The following is a 16,426-nucleotide window of genomic DNA, read 5'->3' on the forward strand; positions in this document are numbered from 1 at the left end:
GTTAAGTCTGTGTTCTTATACTATCGAGGCTACGTTAACTTGAATGACATAAAGGTTGGTCGTCACGAAAACCAAATGATTACTATTTCACAGATAGACTTACCTGAGTCGACGAAAAGTCTAATTCCTGACGAGAACAGAGTAAAATTTACGTAGAATTGCAGACACTGCACTAGCAGATCGGTGGTTCGGTTGAGAAAACGCACTTCATGACCCAGGAAACCACATTCATGAGAAATTTCTAGACTGTCGATGTTCTTCTGTCTCGTTTCCTGTATGGGAAGAAAACAAAACTACAGCGCTGCCGAAACTGTTGTAACAGCTGATTCGAACCCACTCGGACTCGGAAAAAGGATCCTCTCAAAATGTCAAAAAGGAAAATTGTGAGTGACCGTTACGTGCGCCCAGTGGAATTATGTCACTGTCCTCAGTTGTGTTCCCGCTTCACCTCATTTCTCATTTTAAACCTAAGATACTAGAAATACAGTAAAATTTAAATGCTTCGTCACCATTACTCAAAGACTTGTCTGATTGTAGGCCTATTTCAGCCTCTGCAACTCTTATTGCAAGGTCCAGTTATAGAGAAACCGTTCATTCTCTCATGTCAGACAAATTGAACCCCTGTACATGAGTGGTACCTGAAAACCAGAGCGATGCTGGTGGGTTTTGCAGGGGAGTTTAATGCGGCTACTAACCTCACTTTTGTTTATATTTCTCTTGTTATTTTCACCTCATCGGCACGATTTTACCCGTTAATGAATTGAGGCCTTTTTATTTCGTGATTTTACACGCACTGAATTGTGGCACCTAGTTGCATTCCATTTACTTTCTGTTAAGTGTTAATATTGAAGCCTGCATTTTGATGGAACAATCAAATGTCATTTTCACTTGTCAATGTCAGTCTAACACTTAAAAATAAAAAAGTAATGGATCCCAGTTTTTTTGTCAAGATGCACACTTACGGGCTATTTTATGCAGACGGAGATCTGTATTGTGTTAATTGATTTTCTATGTTTGTTTTCTTAGTAGTAGGCAAATACACATTTTTAATTCTTGTGTATCCATTTTCAGTTGCTACGAGTCCAGTCATCTGAAGGCACACGAAGAGTGGAATGTGATCCCCTTGATACAACCATGGATTTATTCCAAAAGGTACTTTCTCTCCATTGCTCCTTTCTTTCCTCTTTTCTTATCTGTTGTTTTTTTCTGATGTGTGCAATAGTGATCCTTTACACAGCTCTAACATTTTCAAGGCAGTTGTTATTAGTTTTCTAACTTAAAAACTGATTTTGTTACAGGTTCACGATGCCTTTGGATTAAGTGGATTTTGCTTTGCCCTTTTTCGTGAACGAGGAAACAAGGATGAAATCAATTCCTCCAGGAGCAAAACCTTGAAAAGCATTGGTCTTAACCATGGAGATCTCATTTACTTAGCACCTATTAATGGAGCTCTGTTATGGCCCATTGATTCCCCCATGAACTCTCATACAAGCATCACTCCATCAGGTATAATCGAAATGATAACACTTGCTATTTTCACTGTGTGCAACCTTTGAATTATGAGCTTAGTAACTATTTATCCATTCATGGTTTTATTGAATTTCATTTCCATAATTTACTGCAGCGTCTGGGGAGCATGATAGATCAGAGCCGTCAACTAGCAGCAGCCAGACATCGCAATGGAAAGCGTCTGCAAGTTTTTCTTCAAGTAGTTCATCAAATGGTTCTCAAGAGGATGATGTGGATTTGCAACTTTGGAAAATTGACGGAAAAATAAAACGAGATCGGGACGATAAATTGTAAGTATTATCTGCGATGTTTGTAAATGAGTTCTCTTGCTCAACTTGCTGGTATGTTTAAATTAGAAGGAGCAAGAGCATTGTATAATTTTCAAGATCCTTTTATGGAATAGTCTGTTTTAAGTGAGGCTACATTGGTTGCAGTTGTCGTCATGGTGCAAATGCTTGCTGTTTACATTGCTCCCCTCTAGAACCGTTTGATGAAGCATACTTGAAAGAACAAAAAATTAAACACATGTCTTTTCATTCATATCTGAGAAAACTGACTGCTGGTGTTGATAGGTAAATAGCAATATAAGATTCTTTTGTTGTTAATATTAATCTGAATAACTCTTAAGTGATAATTTGACCTTACAGAGGTAAATTTGTGGCCCTGGAAGACATAAGCTGCAGAATCAAGTTAGGTTGTAAAGACCATCCACCATGGCCACGTGGCATTTGCTCCAAGTGTCAACCAAATGCTGTGACTTTGAACCGACAGGTATTATTTTCATAATATTATTACCTTGTTATGTGGATTAAATCCTTTATTGAATGTCTGATTCATTCGGTTCTTCTTCTGACATTTTGTTGCCTTAGGTGTACCGTCATGTTGACAATATAACATTTGAAAATCCTCAAATAGTAGAACGTTTCTTGGATTATTGGAGGGTTACAGGTCATCAGAGAATTGGTTTCTTATATGGTACTTATGAAATCCATGCTGATGTTCCTCTTGGAATCCGAGCTACTGTGTCTGCCATCTATGAACCTCCACAGGTATAACTGTTTGGCTAACAAAATAGCTTTGATTTTCATGTACTCTATATTTGTACTCAAACTATGCACTTTTGCAAAAATTTGCCAGGAAAGTTCAAGAGACTCTGTTTCGTTGCTTTTGCCGGATGAGAAAGAAGATGTAGTGGATGATGTAGCCAGGCAACTTGGAATGAAGCGCATTGGATGGATTTTCACTGACTTAATTGCAGATAACATGCAAAGAGGAACTGTAAGTTTGCCTTCCCTACTTTATATTGTCAACCTGGAGCTTCCAGATCCTCCTAAATATCTGCTTCAATATTTTTGCCTAATTTTAATTCTTTTCCTAAATTATTTTTCAGGTTCAGCATGTGAGAAACATTGAAAGCCATTTCCTCTCTGCTCAAGAATGTATAATGGCTGGGCATTTCCAAAATTTGCACCCTAATCCTTGCCGATTCTCACCTGGTGGATACTTTGGTTCCAAATTTGCTACCGTCTGTGTCACAGGTAAAACATAGATGGTGGTTTTAAAGTGACTATGTTTTTTATTCACACTCATTCAATCCTCCATTGTTTTTTTTTTTTTGTAGGAGATTCTACCAACCAAGTCCATATGGAAGGATACCAGGTTTCAAACCAATGCATGGCTTTGGTGCGTGATAGTTGTCTAGTCCCCACGAAGGATGCCCCTGAGCTTGGAAGTATTCGTGAATCAAGTGACAAGCAGTATGTGCCTGATGTTTACTACAAGGTAAGTGGAACACTTTCAACTAAAGCTTTGGGACTATGGGGACACTATTGACACGTCGAGTGGTATTGGTTTTCCATTTTATTCGCACTGTGAGCTGAGCTGCATTACATAATTGACTCAAAGCTCCTCAAATCCATGAAAAACATACATAAACTGACATCTCATAGTGAAGTCAATTTTGATCTCAAAAATGGGTTTGAATTCATTGTTGAAATTGTGCCATTTTAAAATTGACATAGACAATTATAATAACCAACTATCACGTTCAAAGAATTGTTAAACAATACTGCATTCTGATATAAGAATTCACTTCTCGCCTTACTTGCTTTTTTGCACATTTAACATACAAAAAATTGTTCAAGTGTCTAGCTCATAGTATTCATTGTGCAATCTTGGTTCTGTTCGATTGAATTTTAGTTTCTAACACACTGAATACAATCACAATTTTGGTAGAGAAAAATAAGTACAAGAATTAAGCTAGTAGTGCTAATCTTGCTCAGCAATATACTCAAGACATTAATAATGCTGGTAAAAGATAGAAAGATACAGTAAGAATACCTTGTAATTAACATTCACCACTTAAGTATTAAATGCTAAAAAGAATAATTATTAAAGTAGGGGCAATATACACTTGGTTTTGCACAATTTGCTTTAGCCTAGGAACAAAATCACAGGCTTATAACATTTGGACCAGAACAAAATGTGGCCTTGCATGAGGTTTCCCTTTTATGACTATGGCACTATGTTCTCATCTGGTTCCACATAAAATTTTCATAAAAATTAAGTCTTTCAAAATTCTCAAGAATTGTGAAAATCGGAGGGAAAAAAGTGAAGGTAATAAACCAATGTGTAACCAAGAAGGTCTGGAAAAAGTCACAGAAATTCCAATTACAATACTAGCAAGATAAAATAACATGAGGATCTGATCTAGGTAAATTGATGGACATAGGTAAGAAATCTCATTTCATTCTTAAGACTACTTTAAATTGAGGGAGGGAAACACATTGCTTGATTCTCATATCTTTCATCAACCCAACATTTTAAAAGGTTGCCCACTGCAGTGTCACCACTCAGTATGTCAGGTCCCTTCCCCTAAAAAATAAATGCAAATTATCTGACAGGGTCAATTGACTTGACACTATTTCTACAGAAAATGGAATGTTACCAAAATGACATATTTTTCAAAAATCCATATCCAGAGACATACCTTGAATTAGATGCATTTACACAGCTTAATTATAAATCTTACATTTAAGTTGTAAGTCTTGAAACAGAACTAGAACCATCATCTAATGGAATGATTTATACAATAATTCAATTGACAAATGTATGTAATTGAAGATCAAGGAAGTTTCAACTTGTGTTAACATTGCATGATTTATTTCTATCCTTACTCTTACATCACAATGGACTGCAAAAAACTACCCCTCTGTGGAGCTTAAAATATAGTTTAACAGGAAGTTTTGAAATTTCAATGAGAGTTAAGGTCCAGTCTTTATAATGGATTGCCTTCATAAACAAAAATTCTGATTAGGAAGACTAATGAAAAGAAATGTTCACAATATCAAATTTGGAAGAAAATGTTCTGAATAATGTATTATCATAACAGAACCTAACATCGAGAGATTATAGTACTTTATACACGAAATTTGGAAAAGAATCAGCCACAGGTACTTTTTTAAGTTAGCTTTCCACATTTAGTAATTGTAATGGGCTTGACAGGTTTTCCTGTTGCATCTCCATGATTTGCAATCAGATCAACTATATCAATGCCTTCAACAACTTGACCAAAAATGCCAGTGAAGTTGAGAGTATCCTGGAGAACTATGCGGAATTGGGATCCTACATATCCAAAATAATCATGTTTCTTTTGCTGTCGTCGCATACCCACTGCACCTCTTATTGCGGGTAGTCTTGTCTCATCGGGTTGAAAGTAATGTTCATCATAGATGGACCTTCCCCCTCGACCGGTGTTATACTCGTAATCGCCAGTAATAACCTTAAAAATTGAGAAAAAATATTAGAATTTTATGAATGTTTTTCATTATAATGTAAGGAGGGCTGGAGCTAACTCACCGATTCGTTTTTCCAACATTGGAATATGGCGCATCCTTTGTATGAGGGCTTCCTGTCTGTATTGGTCAGTCTGTCAAAGTTTCGGCACATTTTAGGAGCAACATCTGGCCGCGTTTCGATGACGATCCTCCCCTTGGCAACTCCGCTTATATCTATATTGAAGTAATACCGAGGGGAGACGTTTGCCGGAGATCTGGTGGGAACTGGTCGCACAGGCGGATGAATAATCGGTGCAGGTGGTTCTGCTCGTTCCAATGCCATTGAATTCATCTGCACTATTTGGGCAGTAGTTGCTGCAAGTGGGACGAAGGGTTTTGGGGCGTGATGAGCAGGTGGGGATGCAAAGGGTTCTGGCGGGCTATAGGCATCTGGTGGGGTAGATGGACGAGAAAGTTCAAGTTCTGATGTGTTATCAAACGGTTCAGAAGCAGGTTGTGGAGCTACCTGATGATTATACTCAACCTGAGAATCATTAGTATCAATGAAGGGATCTAAAGGTTCACTCAAGGGCAGACTTTGAGTTGGGGTAAGCATGCTTGGCCTTGAAGAATCATTCAGAACTTCAGGTGGGGTTATAACCAACTGCCGCTGCATGCTGTGGCTCAAGAAGGCACTGTCACCGTTTGATCTTTGATGCATCCGAGAGTAAAGTTGAGACATGCAATAATTTGTCAGGAACAAGATAGGATCTTGAATTGGTTGCTTTAAGGGGATTGGCTTAATTTCGTTGTCGCTTGATAGGATACTTGCAACAGCTTGATGAAGGGATTCAAAATTAAATACAGCATCGGAATGTCCAATTAAATCATTGAGTTGACACTGAATTATCAACTCCTGACACTTGGTCTGTAATTGAGAAAAATAAAATAAGTGCTGGCATTCATGATCCATGTTCCTTTAAAAAGCATTGAGTTACTTATTTTAGTTACCTGCAATGATTGCTTTTTAAGGAGTGCAAGCGAGAATAGTTCATGCACCTCTTTAGGCGATTTGGCATCCATTAGTGCGATTTGTATATGAGCTAAGGCTTCACGTATTTCAGCCGTAGGTTCCACAGTCCAGTCGCTGTCTAGACTAGATTGTACCTCTCTTATCAGTGCAGTACATGCATCCCGAATAAGTATTAAAAATTGACGCTGTCGCCTTGCTAGTTGCCGAACATTATCATCCATGTGGGTCATGTAGGCCATTTCCTTAGAAGCCTAGAATTAGCATTTAGATTAGTTCATGTTAGGAGCACTTTAAATTAGGGGTACTTTGTATTTATTAAGTGAAGAATTGAAAGAAGTGGCTACCATCTTTTTCATTTGGTCCAAAGTCCATATCTTGTGGCTCTCTGGTTCCACATTTTGGCATTCGATGCAGAGAGGCTTCTTACAGTCAGTGCACCATAGGCGCAATGGAGAACTGTGAGGAATGCATAACTCGATTTGGTCATCCTGCAAGTGACATTTAAATTGGTTATTAAATTTTATAGAGTTACCTCCTCCATCCCCATGAAGCTTTCAGATCATACCTCATGCGTTGAAGGATCGATGTGAGGGCCATTTCCATTAGCCAAAGTAGGTCCATTGTTTTTGAGTGTCATGTACAGCTTCACTAAATTCAGTTTGGGACCATTGGTCTCAAGTCCCTCTGGTCCATTTTCTGCTAGCTCTGTCAACTTCCAACAGAGCACACAGTACAATTCCCGTTCTCTCACAGATCCCGATGTAGATTTGCCTAAGCCAGTTGTAATGCATTCCAAGCAGAAGGTATGCTTGCAGGCCAAATCTTTTGGTACAAGATTTGAATCATTGAATGTCCTCCGGCAGTGCCCACACAATATAAGTTCTTCTATTTGCGAAAGGTTGTAATCCCCGTGGTCAGTCATCTGCAACAAATAACAAATTGCTTCACTCTTTAGCTGAATATAACAAATTGTGTTGCTAGGGCATTTTTTCTCTTATCTTTGAAGGTTAGAATCTGAGAAAAGTTGATGCAAACATCAGTTATCATGGGTAACATAACCCTACTTGAGAAAGTAATGTATTTCATATTTAAAATGACAACTGTGCCCTAAAAAGTAATCTCTTAATGTACAACGGTCATTTCAATTCCATCCTGTCTGCAAGGAGGCTCTTAAATGCACCTAGCCGCCGACTTCGTAGCTGATGCCGAACTTGGAGGTTATTGTCGTTCAAGTGTGTTCGCTTCCAGATTGTTCCTGTTTGAGCTGTCACAGTCTCCAGGATAGCTGTAGTGACTTGATCGTTTTCTAGTTCCAACAGGAGCGCTACAGCCTATGAAATTGGGGACAGCGGCCCTGGCGTGGCTGCATTGTTTACCGTTGTTATTAAACTTAACACGTGCATATCAACAGTCCCCAACCTTCCACGACACCCAAGCCCTCGGCGGTTTTGCAACTTGCCAAACTAAGTCTCCGCTTGTGCGGAGACCCTCACAGCACGCTAAAGCTGCTGAGACCCCAAGAAATAGGATGGTCGAATCGTCAACAAACAACCACCTTGTTGCTTTGATGACACCGGCTCTGCTCGGCCTGCTCGGGCTCGCTAGTGCGCCAAATGCCGCATTTATCGCTGTCTTCCTTCCGGATTGTGTTCGGTGACATGAACGGGCTTGCTGACCGGCACCGGGCCGAGCGGCTCAGTAAACGGACAGGACCACGGCGTCGCGAAAATCGGTTCGGATCGGCGAACGAACAAAGGGATTTGCGGGCGAGCTGCGCCGTACCGCGCGGAGTGTTTCTCGTTGTGAGCTGCGCGGCGGGCGTCGGGCGACGCGGCGGCGCGACGACGCGTCTGTCCACTAGGCGTCAGCGCGGCGGCAGCGGCGGTGGCAGCGGCGGCAGGCAGGCAGGCAGCTGCAGTGGTAGCAGTAGCGATCGCGGCGGCGTGCGGCTGCAGCGTGGCAGGAGCGGATGGGGCGCGCGCGCGGGGTGCGCGGGGTCGGCAGGCGCTCGCGGGGGTCCGGGCCGCCGGGGCTGGGGCTGGCTGGCTGGCGGGCTCGAGACTGGCTGACTGCGCGGCGCGCACGGGGAAAGGGGTTGATCGGCCGCGGAGTAGCCGAGGTAGGGGTGGAAGGTGGAAGAGTTGCGGACGGGCCGTCCCGTCCAGTGGGGGCAGCAGGGGCAGGCTGCCGGGCTGGCGTTGCCTGGAAACGAATTGCGGCCGAGAGCTGCGCTCTGACTGCGCTCTCCGCCGCCGTGCCGCACCCTCTTCACTTACTGGCGAGATAGCGGGCCCGGCGAGCACTTTTGCAGCCCCTCGAGCCGCGAAGCGCGCAAAGCCAGCGCAGTGGCGGAGAGTGCGATAGCCTATTTCCCCAATCTGAACGCGGCGCGACGCGGCGCCGATGCAACTGTCAAGGACTCGTGGCCGGGGCCTGCCATGCACCAACTTGCATTCATTCGCGGATTTTTTTGGGCGGTCAGCGCGTTTTGCGCGTGGTACGGCACGCCAGGGCACACTTGTGGATTTCCCTCGACACCGTGCCTGCGTGCCCTGCGTGCCTACACCGTGACGCGACCGCCGCTGCAGCTCCTCGCTGGCGGGCCGCGACGGCCGCGACGTGCACGGCTTTGCCGATGTTATCGCGGCTGCGAGCGGACGCGAGCTGATATGACGCACAGGGGCGGGGCAGGCGGGGCGGGGCGGCTGCAACAGGGGGGTGAACGGCCGTTCCAGAGAGGGGGGCAAGACCGGCAAGACGGTGGGGTGGCTCTAGTTTGGTACAGCGTCTTGACAATCGCACCCGACCCGGCTCGATGTGCTGCCCCGAACGCGGCCCGGCGGGCGCGGGGCGGGGCCCTAGCCCGGCTGGCTGGGGGTCGCGCTCGCTGGCTCGCGGCGGGGGTTGGCTTGGCTTGTTGTTTGCGGGGGGTCGCGGTGCCTCGGTGGGGCGGCTTTGCTCGGCACGGACTCGCCGCGTCACGCCGCTATCCCGCTATCGCTACACGGCACGCCGGCACCAGGCCGGCACGCCGCAAGGCCCGCAGTGGGGGCGGCCAGCATTGATTACCCGCCAGCTGAAAATGGACAGGGATGGTGACGGGGATGCCATGCCTGGGCTGGCCTGGGCTCGGCTCGTGATTTGCGGCTCTGGCTGGCGCACGGCGCGCTGACTGCGCTGACTCGGCTCACGCGGCGCACGCGGCGCTTTGATAGCGATTACGATGACGATAGCATGATTGCGGTGGTACCTGTAGGCTCGGCCGCGCCGGCCTTGCCCCGGGTGGCGCCGGCGGCCGGGTCGCTGGAGCTAGCTGGAACTAGCTGAGCGCGGCGTGTCGACGTGTCGCGGAGTGCACACACTGGCACACACCTGCAGAAGGCCTCCAGGGGCTGCGGGGGCCATGGCGGCCTTGTTGGCGGCGGCGAGGCGGTGCAGCTGGGCGGCATGCGCTGCAAGTGGCTGGCCTATGATGCCCGGGACGGCCGGGACGGCGGGGGTTGAGGTTGACGTGCCGGGGGCGCAGTGGGCGCAGCGGGCGCGGTGCGGAAGCGCTGTCGCGGTGCTGGGCAAGCAGCCCGGACCAAACATCCCGGTGTGCTCTCGCTGCTCTCACTGCTCGCGCTGCGTGTGTCCTTGCCGTCGTGTGCCGCGGGGCCGCGGTGCCGATCGGAGCCCCGGTCCATGACACGCAGCGCGCCGCGCCTCACCTCCCCTCCGCCAGGCCAGGCCAGGCCAGGCCTCCGCCTTGGGGAGGCATTCCCTCCCCCTGGCTCTCCCGGTGCCCCTGGCCACCCTGGCTCCTGGTTCTGCCTGGCCGTGCGTCGAGCTTCGACAGGCTGCGGATTCAATCGAGCCTCCCCCCCCTCCTCCCCCTTCCCCCGAATTCGACGTACTTCAGCCGCCTGCTTTCGAAATGATGAGAATGTATGTGATGATTGTGCTGCACTAGAGCCCTACATGCCCCTTGGGCGCCCTACAGGGCTCTACGCTGCTCTCGCCGAGACCAGTAGGTGGGTCTAGCTTTGCCATTTCAAGATTACTAAGCTTACTTGGTTTTATTTTCAGGAGAAAGACAACTATGGCAATGAGGTCCCCCGCTTGGCCAGGCCTCTACCTGTTGAGTATCTACTGGTTGATGTTCCTGCATCCACGCCGCTAGTACCTCAGTACAAGTTTATGGTGGATCCAATGGTTACACAATTCCCTGTTGAAAACAGGTAAGGTCTCAAATACCATTTTTTTCAGTTCCTCTAAACAAGTTCTATGTTGTTGTTTTGTTAAATTTGTGCTTTATATTCCTTTTTTCTAAATTTTAGGATGGTGCAAGGCCATTTACAAGATTTTGCTACTTTAAGCACTTATATGCGCCAATTTTCTGATGATCAGTTCCTTTTGGCAATGTCTGATTTTCATGTCCTGCTGTATATGGCCACTATGGACATGTTACCTTTGAAGGTAAGTTCGTCTTAATCATTTGAATTTGTGGTAGGCTTTAGGAACAATGCGCACTTGTGTGCAAACTGAATGATTTTTTTTTTTGACAGGAACACATGGGTCCGTTACTGGAAGCAGTAAGGACGAATGACGGTGCCAAGGCCTTGGAATGGCGCCATTCGGAACAGTGGGGTACAGTGGAACAGTTGATCGCCGCCACCGAGGCTCCGAGCGCATCGGGCGCAGCGCGTGATGACCATGGTGTGAGTGGATCGGGACTCGGCGGGGGAGCCAAGTGGACTTGCCCTCATTGCACATTTATCAATGCATCACATTTGTCATCTTGTGAAATGTGCAATTTACCTAGGTCATAGCAAGGTCTTTACTTTTATAAGCTGTACTTTGGAGTACCTTTTTCCCTTGTTTGTTTGTTATATTTTGTATATAGTTCTAAATCCAAACCCTGAAATGATGTTACAATAGAGATTCAAGCTTGGAAGTGTATTGTGGATGAAGGCCTAAATGTCAGAACCATGCACTCTGTTCTGTGTATATTTATTTGATTGTTGCTTTATTCAGTGCTTTAGCATCCTGGAAATTCATTTTCTTACACTCCGACCTCCAATTTGGAATGGGTGAAACAGTTGGATTTTCAAACTGTTTGTGAATTTTCATGTAACTTTTAATGACATCACTTTCTTATGTATCGTTACAGCTGTTGCTTTCTGCCAATGTTTTCATGGCTGTTATAAGGTACAGTTGTTAGGGATTTTCCAATACTTACACCTCAAACTAAAACCAGGTTGTGCTCCTTCAGAGCATTTTTACTTCATCCTAATCAAGGAAATTGTTTGTGTAGGTAGCTCTTGTGTCCATATTTTAATTCTTGAGTTCGGCTTTAATTTTCATGGTCTTAAGTTGTATAAATTAACTGAATTTGTATGACTACATTTTTTAAGTTGAGACAGTATTGTTTTTGTCTCTAACTTTTGAGTTTTACTGCTTTTTCCAATTCCTGTTTTCCCTTACTCAGGTAATGAAATGAATTCGTTATAAGATGGATGCATGATTAACAACAAAAATGCCCATTGGTACTTTTGAATCATGTTTGAATCTGACATTCATCTGGTTATGTAGAAATAACAGGACTATGTATTTTTCTTCTTTTTTTTTTTTTGGAAAAAAAAAAGTCATAGCTGTGATCAATGACTGGTGTTATTTTTCCCAGTCATTTGCCCATGTAAATGATAATGTTAGTTAATGAAAAAAATGAGACTTTGGGAATTAGGAAAGATTTAATCATAATTATGATATGCTATAGTTGTCTGATAAAATCTCTGGAGAGCCATATATCCTACTTTTGACAATGGCTGCCTGAAAACTCTAAGTAATGCAGAGCTGACACCAGGTGTCAGCATTAGTAAATCTTTTTCTTCCCCTCAGGAAACTATGAGGTTATCTTGGACATTAACCCAGAGAAAGGCCAAAATGCAGATCATCCAAATATTAATTAACAATTCCCAAGTTTATTTTGAACCTTTCCTTGATTCAAAGCTGGCACCTAAGGTTGTCTTTCTGCTTCTAAAATGGAACAATCTTATTTCAAAGCTTGGGCTGGAATGTTCAAGCAGACTACATGTAATTTCTAAAATTACAAATGTGTAGCTGGTGGTGTGTGTTGGTGTTGCCCTGGGACTATATTCCAAAGAATATGGAATTTGTGTACAGTCGTGCTGTAAGAAGAAAAATCCTGCAAGGAAGCACTCTTTGTACAGTTTCATAAATAAAGACAAAAATTCTTCCATTATGTGCTGCTTTATATCCATTTCTATCAGAAGACAACAAAATTACAGACAAACATGTCATTAGTTCATTTTTTTAAAAAAGATATTTAAAAAAAAGCAAAATTATCACAAGTAAATAAGTTGTAACACGTTAATCTTTGAACCAAAAATTACAATCAAGGAGCAACTGATTTGGCTGAGGCTGAGATGTGAGCGAGTAATTCTTGGCAAGCATCTTGATTTCTGTAGTTAGAAGCTGTTGCTTTCAATCTTTCCAACAAATATTCAGGTTTTAACCCGGATAGCTCCTTCAGGACACCTGCAACAATCAATTAATTATTTACGGTATAAAACACCCCTTATCACCATACTGCTTTAAAAAACATAACTGTTACCTAGTAACAAGGATCCAAATTCAACACTGGGATCATCCAAATGAATAAGAAGAGTGGAATATAGAGCTTCAATATGCGCTGATGAACATTCTATGCTGTAGTCACTGGGAAGACAACTGAATAACTTTCGAAGAATTTCAACTGAAACTTTTCTCACACTGTCATCAACGTCGTCCAAACGTTTCAGGACCACTGAAAATAGGTTGACAAAGAATTGTAAGAGTTGATGGAATTAAATCAGCATAAATTCAAAATTGACATACCGTAATAAATCTTTTGAACATGTTCAGCATTTAATTTACTCATTTTCTGAGCAGCACTTATAATTTGGCATAACGAATAGCAGGTGTAGAGTCTTGTTTTCTTGGAGGCATCTTCAACAAGTGCTAGAAGTATAGGAACAAGTGAATCCAGCAGATACACCATTGTTTCACAATGACTTGTCCCATGGGTCTGCAGGATGGATAAGAGGCAAGACACAGTGATGGTTCGTAACGCTTCTGCGGTCCGTCCTGCTTTCCAAACCAAGTTTGGAGCTATCACACCTGTAGCAGGAAGCCCTCATATGTTAGACACTAAAACAACTCTCTGTGTTCAACACTTACATAAGCCAACCTATTCATACCTTTTATAATTGAAAAAAGAAAAGGATCCATTACTTCTGTGGAGATACAGTGAGTTTTATCTGTGTTTTGTAGAATCACTGCAAGATTCGTCAGCAACTTCAATTTCATTTCAGCATCTTCATTTTCAGGACATAAACTTGCTGATAATGTTGGTACCATAACATCAAGACAATCACTTAAGGCTGGACCTGAGCAAATATTATGTCATGAAGGACAAACTCAGCAAATAAAACCCCAAGAACCAATTGGCAAATTGTACAATGCTTACCAGAGTTCAAAATTAATGTTTGAAAAATCAATCTCTCTGGGCAATGAACTGTCCACCCCACTGGGGCTGAACTAACATTCAGTAATAAAGGCCTCATAAATTTTTTGTATAGTTCATAATCTTCTGCCAAGTCTTGAAAATTTTTTAACTTTTGAAGTTCATCTAAAAGAAAATTGTTTTATTCTTCTATTGTTCTTAGCAATACACCAATATCATACTGACCACAATTTACCTTGAGAAGCTTTATGAACTTCATCTGATGCAGCAAGGGCCAAGACAGTAACAAGAATATTGAACATTTGTTGGGAGACCTTGATACAATGTTTCCCACAAACAATCATCATAGACTCACAGCATTTGACCAACTGGGACTGATAGAGAGACTGAAGAGAGAATAATTTAGTTCATATTTTAGGCTACCAAAACTGTAATAATTTTTGATGAGTTAAGAGTTTACCTCTCTGGATTGACAGATGGTTGGCTGCTCAAGAAAGTCTGCTATGGTTGTCAGAAAGCTTTCAAGACTGCTTGGTTCCCCTCCTCTCATGACAAAAGCGAGAACTCGAAGGTGCCCCTGATGGCAAGAATCTTCCATGACAGGATGTATGAGTGACCAGTAGTTACATGGAGGAATGAAATATCCAATAAGATGAGATGCTTGTTCAATCTGCAATTATGGTCACTTTTAACAGAATATTCCTTGATCATAATTTGGTATGGAAGAAACACAAAATCAAAAGATGACAATATCTAACATTGTTGACAACTCTTATGTCTTCATCGTGGCAGGCTCTGTACATTCCCAGGAGCAGCTGTTCAAGATACTGGTGTAAATCAGACTCTGCATTCAATATGAGAACACAGAGAAGCTGTGATGCTTTTATCCGTACATCAACAAGCCAATCTTGTAACTCACGTACTAATGCTGGAGCAATTTTATGCAAATTTCTTTTGACCAGAGTACGGCAACCCATATTTGGCCTCCTTACTGAAAATGATAGAAATTGGAAAGAGGGAATAAAATATGTAGACAAACAACAAGCAGCAGGCACCACAAAAAATAAAGAGGCATCTTACTATTGTGAGGGTAATGCAATGGAACATTATCCAAGAAGTCTAACTTATCCTTGATGTCATCCTCATTTTCTTTCATCCATTGGTGACCAGCAGCATTCCACAAAATCCAAGCCTTTTCCTGAATGTCTGATGATGGGTCATTCAAACTGGTAGAGAGACAGGAAGATTGAGAAATAATAATTAATCATTTCCAAGATGCGACTGTGAGAAAGAATGAAATACAATTGACACATGCATACCTTGTCAGCATAAGAGGTATCATAATATGAAAGTATGAATATCGGTCTGGCAAATGAGCCAACCAGTCTCCTATCACTTGCGTTATTGCGTCACGAACTTGAGGAGTTTGATCAAACATCCTCTCTGCAAGAGGGCCAGCAACTTCTTTAATTGATTTGTTGTTTCCATAGCGAACAACAACACCTATTAAGGTTTAGAGCGTTTTTAGTACTACTGCGTGTACAGTGAAAGTAATATAATTTGCTGTAATTGCATTGTGTGGGGGCTCCACAACTAACCCAAGGCTAGGATGGCAGAAACTCTCACTCTGTATTGCTGATGTGTCAAAATCTGCACAAGTGGCTTGATAAGTGACTCAGACTGCATGTGAAAACTCTCAGGGATTGCAAATGCTAACGAAGAAGCACATTCACAGCTTTCCTTTTTAATTTTCGGGTAAGGATCGAGGACAGTTTTTTTCAAGATACTAACAATGTCATTAAAAAAGGGAAACAGATCTTTTGAGGATTTCTTCACAACAACATGAAGCAACTCAACTAAGGCATGTCGCACTTCTTCTGAGGGTTCCACCACCTCTTCTGAACCTAACCTACGTGACAGGACCGGCATAAGCAGCACAAGATTCACATCCGCAATCGCATCCTCAACTAAAAGATCCTTGAGAAAATTGACAGCAGCTTCTCTGCAAGCTTCTGACTCATCGCTAATGCACCTAATAATTGCCTTGGACACATCCTGATTGTCTTGCAGCAGAGAGGAACATTTTGGAAGTTGTGAAAACAATTGTTTCCGGAGGTCATTAAGAGCCGATTTTCGTTTTCTCTTGTCCTCGCTTTGGAGACCGTTCAAATTCTTTTGCAAGACGACGTTGTCAACGACGAGATCTTCCACAAAAGCCATTATCGATGTCTAAGCAGAGCGTGTTTTGAAGGTTTGGTCGTGAATAGCAGAGGGGCCATTTGTAAATAGAGTTTGTTGTTGCGCAAAAGGTCACGTGAACGACTACACGTGCAAGTTAATCAAGGTCACCACCCGTGTCACCGATTTCCTGCTCGTGAAAAAAAATAAATTAATAATGTCGGCCATACTGAACATTTCATTAGGCTGAAAGAAGAAACCAATCACAAGAAACATCTTTCGAATGAACTCAAAGTCCGACTAGTCGAGTCACCTATGTCTATGGTTTTGTGTGACATAGGGTGGTGGTGGTAGACTGGTTTCCCCCTTCTTCTTCTTTCCATGTTCACTTCTTCTTCTTGTGCATCTTTTTCCGTTCCGGTC

General features: G+C 43.1%; 3 protein-coding genes across 10 annotated transcripts; 1 reads left to right on the forward strand and 2 right to left on the reverse strand.

The window, feature by feature from the left end:
- Window positions 1-251: 251 nt before the first annotated feature.
- On the forward strand, window positions 252-12,559 carry LOC117646151 (nuclear protein localization protein 4 homolog). 2 transcript variants are annotated; one of them, XM_034386905.1, is made up of 13 exons: window positions 252-383; window positions 1,072-1,152; window positions 1,299-1,506; window positions 1,625-1,799; window positions 1,944-2,081; window positions 2,157-2,280; window positions 2,379-2,558; window positions 2,647-2,787; window positions 2,900-3,047; window positions 3,131-3,291; window positions 10,387-10,538; window positions 10,638-10,776; window positions 10,866-12,559. In XM_034386905.1, exons 1-13 carry the CDS (start codon window positions 366-368, stop codon window positions 11,127-11,129), a joined length of 1,929 nt encoding a protein of 642 aa, XP_034242796.1. In that variant the 5' UTR covers window positions 252-365; the 3' UTR covers window positions 11,130-12,559. The 2 variants fall into 2 exon arrangements, with proteins under 2 accessions (XP_034242796.1, XP_034242798.1); XM_034386907.1 differs by lacking the exon at window positions 252-383 and adding an exon at window positions 510-659.
- LOC117646150 lies at window positions 3,352-8,169 on the reverse strand. Of its 6 annotated transcripts, none has more exons than XM_034386899.1 (6): window positions 7,874-8,169; window positions 6,884-7,240; window positions 6,663-6,806; window positions 6,297-6,569; window positions 5,368-6,213; window positions 3,352-5,290 (listed from the first exon to the last, which is right to left on the reverse strand). In XM_034386899.1, exons 1-6 carry the CDS (start codon window positions 7,976-7,978, stop codon window positions 4,970-4,972), a joined length of 2,046 nt encoding a protein of 681 aa, XP_034242790.1. In that variant the 5' UTR covers window positions 7,979-8,169; the 3' UTR covers window positions 3,352-4,969. The 6 variants fall into 6 exon arrangements, with proteins under 6 accessions (XP_034242790.1, XP_034242795.1, XP_034242793.1 ...); XM_034386904.1 differs by having other exon boundaries at window positions 8,101-8,122; XM_034386902.1 differs by lacking the exon at window positions 7,874-8,169 and adding an exon at window positions 7,738-7,861.
- On the reverse strand, window positions 12,555-16,426 carry LOC117646149 (dynein assembly factor 5, axonemal). Of its 2 annotated transcripts, XM_034386898.1 has the most exons (12): window positions 16,317-16,426; window positions 15,424-16,193; window positions 15,145-15,328; window positions 14,906-15,051; window positions 14,584-14,816; window positions 14,286-14,495; window positions 14,061-14,211; window positions 13,829-13,990; window positions 13,560-13,748; window positions 13,198-13,479; window positions 12,935-13,126; window positions 12,555-12,858 (listed from the first exon to the last, which is right to left on the reverse strand). In XM_034386898.1, exons 2-12 carry the CDS (start codon window positions 16,043-16,045, stop codon window positions 12,716-12,718), a joined length of 2,514 nt encoding a protein of 837 aa, XP_034242789.1. In that variant the 5' UTR covers window positions 16,046-16,193; window positions 16,317-16,426; the 3' UTR covers window positions 12,555-12,715. The 2 variants fall into 2 exon arrangements, with proteins under 2 accessions (XP_034242789.1, XP_034242788.1); XM_034386897.1 differs by lacking the exon at window positions 16,317-16,426 and having other exon boundaries at window positions 15,424-16,229.

This window comes from Thrips palmi, unplaced genomic scaffold (assembly GCF_012932325.1).
Source record: "Thrips palmi isolate BJ-2018 unplaced genomic scaffold, TpBJ-2018v1 HiC_scaffold_19, whole genome shotgun sequence".
Classification (NCBI taxonomy): Eukaryota; Metazoa; Arthropoda; class Insecta; order Thysanoptera; family Thripidae; genus Thrips; species Thrips palmi.